Source organism: Populus nigra, chromosome 6 (genome assembly GCF_951802175.1).
Source record: "Populus nigra chromosome 6, ddPopNigr1.1, whole genome shotgun sequence".
NCBI lineage: Eukaryota > Viridiplantae > Streptophyta > Magnoliopsida > Malpighiales > Salicaceae > Populus > Populus nigra.
The window spans coordinates 9,859,619-9,872,141 of record NC_084857.1 but is presented as its reverse complement, the minus strand read 5'-3'; the positions used below and the strand labels follow the sequence as shown (position 1 = coordinate 9,872,141).

The 12,523-nt window shown below is 36.8% G+C and overlaps 1 protein-coding gene across 1 annotated transcript; it reads left to right on the top strand.

Moving 5' to 3' along the window:
* Positions 1 to 8,136: 8,136 nt before the first annotated feature.
* LOC133696679 (nudix hydrolase 17, mitochondrial-like) lies at positions 8,137 to 9,895 on the top strand. The gene is made up of 5 exons (XM_062118927.1): positions 8,137 to 8,548; positions 8,878 to 8,989; positions 9,100 to 9,183; positions 9,307 to 9,435; positions 9,528 to 9,895. Exons 1-5 carry the CDS (start codon positions 8,475 to 8,477, stop codon positions 9,654 to 9,656), a joined length of 528 nt encoding a protein of 175 aa, XP_061974911.1. The 5' UTR covers positions 8,137 to 8,474; the 3' UTR covers positions 9,657 to 9,895.
* Positions 9,896 to 12,523: the final 2,628 nt, after the last annotated feature.

Here is a 12,523-nt window from a genome sequence, read left to right as displayed (position 1 = left end):
TTATACCTAATACCCGTCATGATAGATAATTAATTTGACAACCACATCAAAATCAAAATCAAAATCAAGGGATTGTGTACTTTGATCTTTTTTATTTAATTTTTTATGGGATTTAAATAAATTCAATTCCTATATTTTGTTGAAGAATGACAATGATAAGAAGTTACTCGAAGAAAAAGAATGATCGTTTTCTTTTAGTTTCAGTTATTAGTCCGTTATTCTTTTTCTTTCTGTTATTTTCTTCTTTTACTTTTCTGTTAGTCCTTTCTAACCTTACGTACAGCTGGTGCAATATAGGCAGTAGGTCATTCATTTCTCGTGGGATAGCAGCCCTGAGGTGTATATATATATGGATGCGTTCATCTTGTAAAACTACACAACAAGAGAATAAATATATCCTTGAATGAGCAGTGCTCTTCAGTAGAACAATCAAACTATCTCGTTCTCTAATTTTCTTCCTTCTGCAACTTTTATCATTTCTCACATGGTATCAGAGCTTCTGGTTCTCTAGATAACTATGGAAACAGAAAACCAACAAACACCAACCTCAACTATGCATTCAACATCACGCTTCCACAACCTATCAGATCAAAATAGCCCATATCGACTTGACAACGGTGATACATCGGTTCTCAGTCTGGTGACTGATCTACTAACCACAGAAAACTATGTTACTTGGGCAAGAGCCATGAAGAGGGCCCTTAGAGCCAAGAACAAGCTGGGTTTTGTTGATGGCAACATAACAAAACCAACAGATCCCAACGATCCTCTCTTAGATGCTTCGGAAAGATGCAATGATATGATTGTCTCCTGGATTCATAACTCTGTAAGTCCCTCAGTGAAATCCTCCTTCATCCTTGTAGATAATGCATATGAAATCTGGAGGGAACTCTGTGAGAGACTTACTCAACAAAATGGACCACAGATTTTTCAATTAAAAAGAGCTCTAGCGAACTTAACACAAGGAAATGATTTAGTCAACATCTATTACGGAAAGCTAAAATCAATTTGGGATGAGTTAGCATTGCATTGTCCCATGCCCGAATGTTCTTGTGGACATATGAGAGTCCTGACTGATCGGTACCAGCAAGACTGTGTAATTCAATTCCTCATGGGATTGAATGAAACATACTCCAACATACGGGATCAAATCATGCTGATGGATCCAATACCACAAGTCAGCAAGGCTTTCTCTCTCGTTCAACAACAGGAAAAACAACATCAAATGTTACTTTGCACATCTACCCCTGATTCAATGGCTCTTTTCACCAGAAACACATCCACAAACTTCAAGACCTTCAACAGACCCTATTGCCCCCATTGCAAAGATCCAAGGACATTCTTTAGAAGATTGTTTCAAAGCTGGAAATGCAAAACCTCCTGTTTGCAGCCATTGTAATATGAGTGGTCACTTGCCCGAAAAGTGTTACAAGCTGGTGGGATACCCTTCAGGACACAAGCTGTACAACAAAGGGAAGAAATCGAATATTCATACCAGACAAACCAACATGATCATAGCAGAAGATTTTCTAAAGCACCATGTTGACAAGATGGATTTGATTTCAAATCAATATCAAAAAATCTTACAATTACTCCATGAGAAGCACAACTCAACAGAGACTCATTCCTCTATGGCTCCACATTCAACCGTTCCTATGGCCAACTCCACAAGTCTTCCATCTATGTCTGGTATCGCAACTTGTCTCTCCACTTCTGCACATAAAGTTTTTGATATTACTAACGTTCCTTGGATTATCGATACAGGAGCTACAGATCATATGATCTGTAGCACTGCATTTTTTACACAAATAACAGCCACGGTGTCCTACAATGTCAAACTTCCTAATGGACAAGAAATCCCAGTCACACACATAGGCACTGTTAAGCTTTCAAATTTGATCACTCTTGAGAATGTTTTGTGTGTCCCTTCTTTTACTTTCAATCTTCTTTCTGCGCCAACATTAACTAAAAGCATCTGCTGCTGTTTTATTTTCCTGTCCAATGTTTGTTTTCTGCAGGACCTTATGTCATGGACAACGATTGGATTGGGTGGAATGAATAATGGTTTATACCAATTCCAGCACATTCAAGTATCTCCTACTGCCTTGATGTGCAAATTATCCAAGTATTTTGATACCCACCGTCTGCATTTTACTTGTACCACAAATACTAGTCCTGTTTTTCATTTGTGGCATTACCATTTAGGCCATATTTCCAACTCTAGATTGCAATTGATTAGAGATCCTATTGTAATCAAAAACTCATGTTCTATTGAAACTCCTTGTTTTGTTTGCCCTATGGCAAGACAACATAAACTTCCTTTTAATCACAGCTTACACAAAACTTCTTTCAACTTTGAACTTATACACTATGACTTATGGGGACCATGTTCTGTGACTGCCTATGATGGGAGCAAATATTTCTTAACAATTATTGATGATATGTCTCGTAGCACTTGGGTTTATTTGCTCAAAAATAAGTCAGACACACAAAGATCCATAGAGTCATTTTATAACCTTGTTAACACCCAATTTGGAACTAGGATTAAGTACATAAGATGTGATAATGGAACAGAGTTTCAGCTGACAGATTTCTATCGTAAAAATGGTATCATCCACCAAAAGACTTGTGTAGAGACCCCACAACAAAATGGGATAGTGGAGAGAAAACACTAACACATCTTGAATGTTGCTAGAGCCCTTAGATTCCAAGTTAATCTGCCTTTAGATTTTTGGAGTGATTGTGTTCTTACTGCAACTTATCTTATAAACCGCATCCCTACGCCCCTACTGCAAAATACAACAACTTATGCAGCTATATTCAAACATGATCCTACCTATGATCACTTAAGAGTCTTTGGGTGCCTATGTTTTGCCACCACTTTAAGTCAGGGAAGAAGAAAATTTGATTCTAGAGCAAGAAGATGTATTTTCTTTGGTTATCCGTTTAGGGTGAAAGGTTACAAGTTATTAGACTTAGAAACCAATGACACTTTTCTATCCAGAAACGTCACCTTCCATGAGTATGTTTTTCCTTTCCACACACCTGCAACTTTTTCTTCTGATACAATTTCTCCCCTGGTACAACAGCAGAATCAACCTTGCTACTCCTCTACCTTAGACCCTCTAAGCACCATTCACACCTCATTTGATCTAATAACTCATATTTCTTGTTCACCCTCTACATCTGTTGACCTGTCTCCAACTACAGCTATCTTGCCTGAAACGTGTGACACAAGTATTCCATCTCACCATTCACCATTAGGCCTTTCATTCTCAGATCAATCACATTCTCCCATTTCCACATCTTCATCTCCTCCTCACATTCCTATTTGCAAATCTAGTAGAATGACACAGGCTCCCAAGTATTTGCAGGATTTTCATTGTCAGCTGGTCTCTCTCAATTCTCCCAATCCAATTCAGGCCACGACAGTTAAGGTTCTTCCAGGTAAACAATTTCCCTTGAGTAACTTTCTTTCATACATATAATTCTCTTTACCTTTTCAAGTATTCACTGCATCGATATCTTCTCGTACCGAGCCACAAACATATGCTCAAGCTATCCTCGAACCTCACTGACGTACAACCATGCAAAATGAGTTGGAGGCATTGGAATCTAACTAGACATGGATATTGACTGACCTACCTCCTGGCAAAAGACCTATTGACTGCAAATATGTCTATAAGATTAAATACCATGCAGATGGTAGCATTGAAAGATTCAAAGCAAGATTAGTTGCCAAGGGATACACACAACAAGAGGGTATTGACTACCACGAAACATTCTCCCTTGTTGCCAAGCTAGTCACTGTGCGTTGCCTTTTGGCCATTGCTGCTATTCAAGGCTGGGGTTTGTATCAATTTGATGTCAATAATTCATTTTTACATGGAGATTTGCATGAAGAAATATACATGAGGTGTCCTTCTGGATACACCCAAGGATCACCTCACCAAGTTTGCAAACTGCTTAAAAGTCTCTATGGTTTAAAACAAGCATCACGATAATGGTACTCAAAATTCTCTGCTGCCCTGCTTGATTTTGGCTTCTGTCAATCCAAGTCTGATTACAGTTTATTCATCAAGCGGGATACTTACTCTTTCACAGCACTGCTGGTATATGTCGATGATATCATAGTGGCAAGTGACTCCCCTGTTGTTGTCGAAGAAATCAAGGTCTTCCTTAATAACAAATTTAAGATCAAAGACTTGGGAACATTGCGCTATTTCCTTGGGCTTGAAATAGCCAGAACAACACAAGAAATACAAATATGTCAGAGGAAATATGCTCTGGACATCCTAGCCAGCTCAGGTACTTTGGGGTCTCGGCCTTCCAAACTCCCCATGGATCAAAATCTGCGACTTAGCAAAGACAAGGGTGACATCCTATTTGACCCTACCTACTACAGGAAGTTAGTTGGAAAACTTCTATACTTAACGATTACCAGGCCAGATATATCTTATAGTGTGCAGGTTTTAAGTCAATTCATGGACTGTCATACTAATCTTCACTTAACAGCTGCATTCAAAGTCCTAAAATATCTTAAAGGAGCTCCAGGGCAGGGTCTTTTCTTCCCTTCTACCAACACTTTGGATCTCATCGCGTATTGTGATTCTGATTGGGCATCATGTCCTGACACCAGACGTTCTATTTCTGGTTTTTGCATATTTCTTGGTTCATCTTTGATCTCTTGGAAATCCAAGAAGCAATCAGTTATATCTCGATCTTCAGCAGAGGCTGAATACCGTGTCATGGCCACCACTGGTTCAGAAATTACCTGGCTACGTTATCTCCTCACAGACCTACAAGTTTCTCACCCACATGTTGCTGCATTGCATTGCGATAACAAAGTTGCATTACACATTGCTTTGAACCCAGTATTCCATGAAAGGACCAAACATATCGAGATAGATTGTCACCTTATCCGTGACAAGATTCAAGAAGGAATTCTGAAGACTGCACATATTTCCACAAAGTTTCAATTGGCTGACGTATTTACAAAAGCTCTCCCTGCAACATTGCTCTCTTCTCATATATTCAAGATGGGCATCGTAAACTACTATGCTCCATCTTGTGGGGGGCTGTTGAAGAATGACAATGATAAGAAGTTACTGGAAGAAAAAGGATGATCATTTTCTTTTAGTTTTAGCTGTTAGTCTGTTATTCTTTTCCTTTCTGTTATTCTTTTCTTTTACTTTTCTGTTAGTCATTTCTAATCTTACGTACAGCTGGTGCAATATAGGCAGTAGGTCATTCATTTCTCGTGGGATAGCAGCCCTGAGGTGTATATATATATGGCTGCGTTCATCTTGTAAAACTACACAACAAGAGAATAAATATATCCTTAAATGAGCAGTGCTCTTCAGTAGAACAATCAAACTATCTCGTTCTCTAATTTTCTTCCTTCTGCAACTTTTATCATTTCTCACACATTTATTAAGAATTAAGTTCATGATTTTTTTAAAAATAAAATATTTCTAAATAAAAAATACTTTAAAAAACAACCGTTGTCATACTCCCAGACACCCTTGAAATATCTAATCTTAAAGATAAAATAGAAAATTGTCTTAGCTTTGGTCTGCTGGTCATAAAAGAAATTAAGAACAGAAAAATTGTTGTTTTCTTTCCAATAGATGAAATAAAAAGTTCTTGAAGTAGAAGGAGATGGAGACGCAGTCGAGACATGGAGTAGTGAATAGTTTCCATACGCATGAAATAAAAATAAAATTTATGGAGACTAGTACTTATGTGGCGTGGTTGGCCTTATTATTTAGAGCTTATCCAATTGTGAGATTAATTCAATCAAGCGCGCCGCATGAGTTCCATTACAGTCACAATCAGATGTTAATACTTTTGTTTTGTTTTGGAACATGCTTGGATAATTCTCGGAATATGAAATTTACTCAGTACTTAAAGTTCTTACATGCCGTGGAGGTAATTGGTTGCCAGACGGAATTAAAGTACTTTTATTCAATCGACGATGATTGTTTTTTTTTCCATGGTATTAGCAAGAGTTTATTTTTTGAGTTTATCATTATCAATATTTTTGTTTATTTCAATTTATTTACCATTATTATCGATTCATATTTTTTTTGTTTTTTTTTTAAATAATACATAACTTGAGTTTTTTTTTTCACGTTTCGAATATAATTTGATCTCACAATGTAACACAACCGCACCAATCAAGCACATACATATTATAGTAATGATCAGCACAACCACGTGCATGTCTGAAAAGGATTCATTGTATAATCATTCATTCATCCAGCCAGTCATATATTTTGGAGGAGAAGCAGATCCATCAAGAACTTGGCTATAGCTACTGGAGGCGTAATGGAAAAGAAATTAATTGCAGGCGTAATAGAAAAATAAAGAAGAAAACACACGTTTTATTTTGGGCCACTGCTTTTTTTTTCCTTTCCTGGTTTAGATGCTTTGCATGCGGTCAAATTTAAAATTTCAAAAATGATCAGCAAGTTCTATATATGCATGCCCTTGAATATGTCAAGGAAGGAGTTCACTCTTTATGACGATTTGATCGAAGAGATAACCTGGAAACCACATAAATAAACAACTAAAACGAAAAATAGCAATTGATAAGATCCATTTGTTATTTGTTTATTTATCAACCAGTTGAAAGAAATTATAGGAAGTGGAATATTAAAAGTAAAAAACAATAAACATGAAATTCTTGGTTGCGTTTTAATCACCCGCAGGTTAACCCTAATCAATATAGAAGGAGAGACTACTTTTTTCCATTATAATATCCCGAATGGACACAGCAGTACATAATTATTGACATGTCAGTATATACAAAGTACACTTTTCAACATTGAACTGCTACATATTTTTGCAGATCTCGATATCAAATATTCAGCCTAGAGCCGCCTCATTGTTTTCTTTTAGCCTTGGTTTTCTCTAGGGAATATCGATGCCATACCTTGAAACTTGATAGACAGCGGTAAACCAAAGAAATTTGTTCGTGGTGAGAAAAAATAATCACATTTTAGGCTTTCTTGTTGTGTCTGTGCTCCTGCTGAGAGATAATCTAATTGAACATACACGCACATCTTATATATAGAATGTGATACCTCTCAAATCAAACGTTATTACAGCTTGATGTCATTGTGTCTGTGCAATCTTCTCTGCGCACAATTTCACGTATCACTTCTCAATGTAACTTTTGTTTTCGTCCTCCCGGGATGTTTTAATCATATATATATATATATATATATATATAAACTATGGCTTATCAAAAAAAGAAAAGGATGGCAAAAACAAAAACAAAAAGGAATATATAAATTAGTACGTGTTTTGGCTACTGACCAATTATGTTGTGCAAGTGCATTTATGATAGTATATATTTTGCACTCGAACAACATGCAAAACGTAAGCTGCTGATGTCCTAGATCTAACTTATTACATTCTATTATTACATGCATCTCTTCAAAATTGTCTCAACTTTAATATTGAAGTACAACATGCTTCTTTTTTTAAAATTTGGGGGCTATAAAATACCCCAGCAAAATTATTGTCCATCTTGGCAAGAGGTGTAATATGATCAGGATCGCCAGCAACTTCTGCGGGATTCAGGAAGGAAAAAAAAGGGGAATGCCTAAGCCTCGATCCAAAAACAAAAGGCGAGGAAACGGATTTGAAAGAAAAGGAGAAAACAGGTATTCTCCCAGGAGAGGTTAGCAGCAATGCATTGACCACTGTACGAGTACGTAATAGTCCAATAAAAACATAAAAAAAAAGGTAATGACATGTAGCGTAGCTAGCTTGGGGCTATGACTTCCCTATCCACCCAAACCTGACAACAAACAATAGCCCGCTCGCGCACATGTGAGTATGTTCTCTGATCAAGTCAACGCCTCATGCGCCCCCCATTTATTTTGAACCGTGTGGACTACCCCAATAAAACTACTATTTACTTCTACTACCATCACACACACCGCACCATACCATAGAATAGAATAATAAAATCATGAGCCAGGAAACGACACAGAAAGGACACGTACGTAGCATAGAGATGCCGACGCGTCCATTACACATCTTTGTGACGACCTCACCTTAATGTTTTCTTAACCTAAAAAACATATAAATTTAGACACATCTGTCTATCCATCTCTATATATAGCAGTTCTAGATAAATCCATATAACGAAGTCCAAAACATTTTACAGGGACCAAAGGAAACCATTCTTTGTGTGATCTCTTGTAATCTTCTATACAAGGCTTTTGCTTCGCTGTTGTGCCCAGCCAAACCAGCAAGCCTTCCAGCCTCATTCTTGTACTGGTTCTTAATTTCTATTCAACCCCCACAGTGTATTTATCTAGGAATATTTAGAACCTATCTTTCTTTTGTTACTGGTAGATGTTTTTGGAAACTAAACTGAAAGTCAATCCTTTACCGTAGTTTTCTTAACCGAAGGATTTTTTAAGGCCACCTTTCTTTTTAACTCAAAGCTCTCGAAAATGGCGTGTTTGGTAGCTCGATCAGGGAGGGAGCTGCAGAGGTATGATAACCTGGGCCGCCGCCAAGTAGTTGGGTGAGTCTTAATTTTCCTTTTCTCATCTTTTATTTTCTGGATTTTAGTATTGAGATTGCGTAACTGCGTGGCCCCATGAGTTTTCCTTCTCGATGACGGCGGCCTTTCTCTCTTTGTTTGATAGCAGAAGAGTTTTTTCTTCTTCTGTTTTTTTTTGCCCTTTTCTTTGGCGTGGCCCCCATTTATGCTCGCTTGTCCTTCATGGACATTATATGTTGTTTTCGTTTCCTTTTGATTCCTTGATTCAAATAAACAAATCATGATTAAGTTGCTTATATTAATTAATCAGAAATATCTCTTATTATGTTATTGAATGTTTGAAATTTCAGATGCATTCCATATCGATTCAAAAATTGCAGTGATGGTTCCGTTGGTGATGAATTGGAAGTACTAGTTATCACTTCACAGAAGGGGCAAGCCCGAGGAATGATGTTCCCTAAGGTATACAAAAAATTCAAAAATGGCTTCGCATTTTTCCTCTCATATATCAAGGGCCTAAAATTGCATCACTGATTATGCTTTAACATACATGTTACCTTCTGGCTTGTCAGGGTGGTTGGGAACTTGATGAATCTGTGGAAGAAGCAGCTTCCAGAGAATCGCTTGAAGAAGCCGGGGTTCTTGGCAATGTTGAGGTTGGTGTCTATTAAGCCAACTGTAAATTAATAACCACTGTAATTTTGGTCTTCTTTTTTTGATATTATATATTGGTATGGTTTTTAAATTTTGTTTTTAATATGGATGCTTATACATGGCAGGATGGACTAGGGAAATGGAACTTTTTAAGCAAAAGACATGGCACATTTTATGAAGGATATATGTTTCCTTTGCTTGTGACAAAGCAACTTGATCTTTGGCCGGAGAAGAATGTCAGGCAAAGAATTTGGGTATGTTGCTTTAATTTCTTCTGCTGCGCCATATATGTTAAATAATTTGCCACAATATTGTGTGCTGATAATATTATTATCCGTGACAACAGATGACTGTGGATGAAGCCAGAGAAGTTTGTAGGCATTGGTGGATGAAGGAAGCCTTGGACATGTTAGTTGAGCGGCATAAATCTCTGCAACAACAGAACGAAGAGCATGTGCTATCGTGCGATCTCTGAGATAGAAAAGATTAGATTAATTGTACATAACACATATATTCCCAAGTCTCAACGCACCATGTCTTCATGGAAACATGCAGAAGACGGGTCAAGATCGAACTAGTAAACAGAACTACCTGTTGTTCTTTACTGAATGCTCTTATAATAATAAAACCGAAGCAGGGAAAAGTAGCTGAAAAACGTAAAATGTAAATGTTAATTTCTCTGGTGAGATATTATATCCTTTACTTTCCATTTAATGAGCTATTTGAATACTATGTGTTCATACTTTCTCCCGTCTTTTAATTTGTCTGCTATATAAACGTGAGTAAAGACACCTTGATGTCATACAGAGTTCATCCAGCCAACAAATCAAGCCCTGTCCCTCCAGCTTGATACAATCCTTTTGCCATTGCAACACACACACACACACACACATGACATTTCCAGAACTTTATTTCTGTTCCCTAATAAAATTCCTCCTGATAAAAACCACTGCCTTGACTGGTATCGTTGGTGTTTGTCATAGACTTAACTGTGATGAGGACTCGAAACGTATTTTGTTAGTTTTTTGGCCTGGAATCAAGATGAACGAAGCATCTTGTTAATTATGAAGACAACGAATATGTTGGAGTAGAGAATTCTGAGTAGAGGTGACGTGCAGCCACTAATCAATTTCCAGGCATCAGATTCTATGCCCCCTCTCAATGCCCTTCCTTTTCATCAACAAATTTTTGCAACGAGCCAGCCAATGGTTTCATAGCACATGGCCACCCTGAAAACATTTGACAGGTTGTAGCATGAACTAAACTGTAGATGTCAAAATGAAAAAAAAAAATAGGATAAGCTTAAAAATAAAATAATAAAGGAAACGCTATAGAGATAGCACATAATTTTTGAGGATGCAAAATACATATCAGTGTTTAGGACTAAACTGTAAACTTTCTCAAAATCTAAGGTTGCCATATATCGCACCCTTAACTGTATACCTAGTTCCGCTACTGGGTTGTCTGGTTATGTGGGGAATGGTGGTTCCACATCTGCAACTGTCAAAGTGTTTAAGGTGCTTAATTGATATTGTTATGTTTTTAAAACACAACTGATTTTAGTTCTTTTTAGTTTAAAAACGATATTTTAGTATTTTGATTTGAAATCAAAGTAGAAATCATTTAAATTATTCTTTTTAATAAAAAAACTAAATAGGGTACCTTGCATTTAACTAAAAGCACAACTACTTATAGGATCCATTTTTTTAATATAAATAAAAACCTTTTCCATCAATTTTTTCTAATTACAAATACCAAATATGCTAGTATTTTTTATAATTCTATTTCAATGTTTTTTAATATATATAATTTTTAGTACAATCTTCATTTTGTAATTTAAAAGTATAGCAATAGAAACACAACATAATAACTAATTATTAAATACTACTTTTATTCTATAATATAGCATCAAATAGAATAACACCACAAAATATAACACAATAATATTAACAATCTAGTAGGTGGCTCAGTAGTAAGAGTTTAGAATCAAGAGGTTTGCTCTCTCTGTGGTCTCCAGTTCGAGCCCCTGATGACCACTTGAACCTTACATGGTTATTAGCTTTAGGGCCCGTGAGATTAGTCAAGATGTGCGCAAGCCGACTCGAACACTCACATTAATAATAAATAAAAACACAATAATATTAAATAGGTAGTGGCAAAACTTGTATACCATTAGCTTGCCATTAGAATATATATAATTAAACCTCCAATTACACCACATGTTTGTTCGTATAGATAAGATTAATTACTCTGTTAGCTGCTGGTATCATCATTAATTAGTTCATTAGGCATTAACAATAGAGTTTGATGTTTCTTCGTAGCATATTGGTGTTGAAAACCCATTCCTATCTAATATTTCATATTAGAGAATGGACTCCGCCATCATTAACACAAAACCATTGGAAGGTTACAGTGGAAGATCATGAGTCATCCTTATTCTTTAAATTAAATGTCATTATATTTAAACCTCCCTCTCCCTCGCACACGCACGCACGTACATATGGAATCGAAACTTAGTGAATTAAATCCGTGGTGGGAGAGTGCTGATCAGTACTTGCTCTAGCTAGTGTCGGGCTCGATCATATGGAAAAAATTTTAAGTAGTTAATTTTGCAACTGATATATGAAGATTTTGAGAGCCTTGTACTAGCCAGTGCTAGCGAAGAGCCAAAACAACCAAGTCACTTTCTATTTACGATGCGAGAAGCTACCTTTTGGTTTGGCTTGAGGAAATGATTTGATCTCCTTCAATGATCAGCGCCGGGACCAAATGTATATGGATATTAATGGCTTCCCTCAACAAATCCAAGATCTTGATTACTAATTTACTATGGCTAGAGCCTGGCTAATTTCTTGGACTTGATACCAGACTGCTTTTGTTTGGAAAAACATATAAGTAGACTCCGTTGATCCTTACCCATTATTTGATGCTTTGTCATTCTCCACCCTGAACAGGAAGCTAGTGGGTGCGCATCCAGCCTGCACCAGAAAGGCGCAATTTGCAGCACTGTCATTGGTAAGAAAAGGAGGTTGCGTAACACAGGAAAAACTGGATGATTACTTATGGTCTAGCCGCTTATCAAGTCTTCATGCTTTCATATTACTATAACCAATTCAAATTTGACCCGCCAGTATGCTATGCTTTGTGTTTCCGCTTGTCTGGATCAACGGAAATGTCAAGTTCTCTCCTATATAACCTGACTCAAATATCGATCGTAATCGTCCCTTTCCTACATAAGTTTTTCTTTGATTCAAATGGCATCATGTTAATTAGCCCAATATTGGCAGATGATCAACATAATAAAAAAAAGAGGATACAGAATTAACTTCATTCCATAAAATG

Excerpts from the sequence above, each read along its gene's own strand:
- LOC133696679 (XM_062118927.1), top strand. The coding sequence starts at position 8,475 with ATGGCGTGTTTGGTAGCTCGATCAGGGAGGGAGCTGCAGAGGTATGAT. Across the intron at positions 8,990-9,099 it reads GAGGAATGATGTTCCCTAAG|GGTGGTTGGGAACTTGATGA; the intron begins GTATACAAAAAA and ends CTGGCTTGTCAG. Across the intron at positions 9,436-9,527 it reads ATGTCAGGCAAAGAATTTGG|ATGACTGTGGATGAAGCCAG; the intron begins GTATGTTGCTTT and ends CCGTGACAACAG.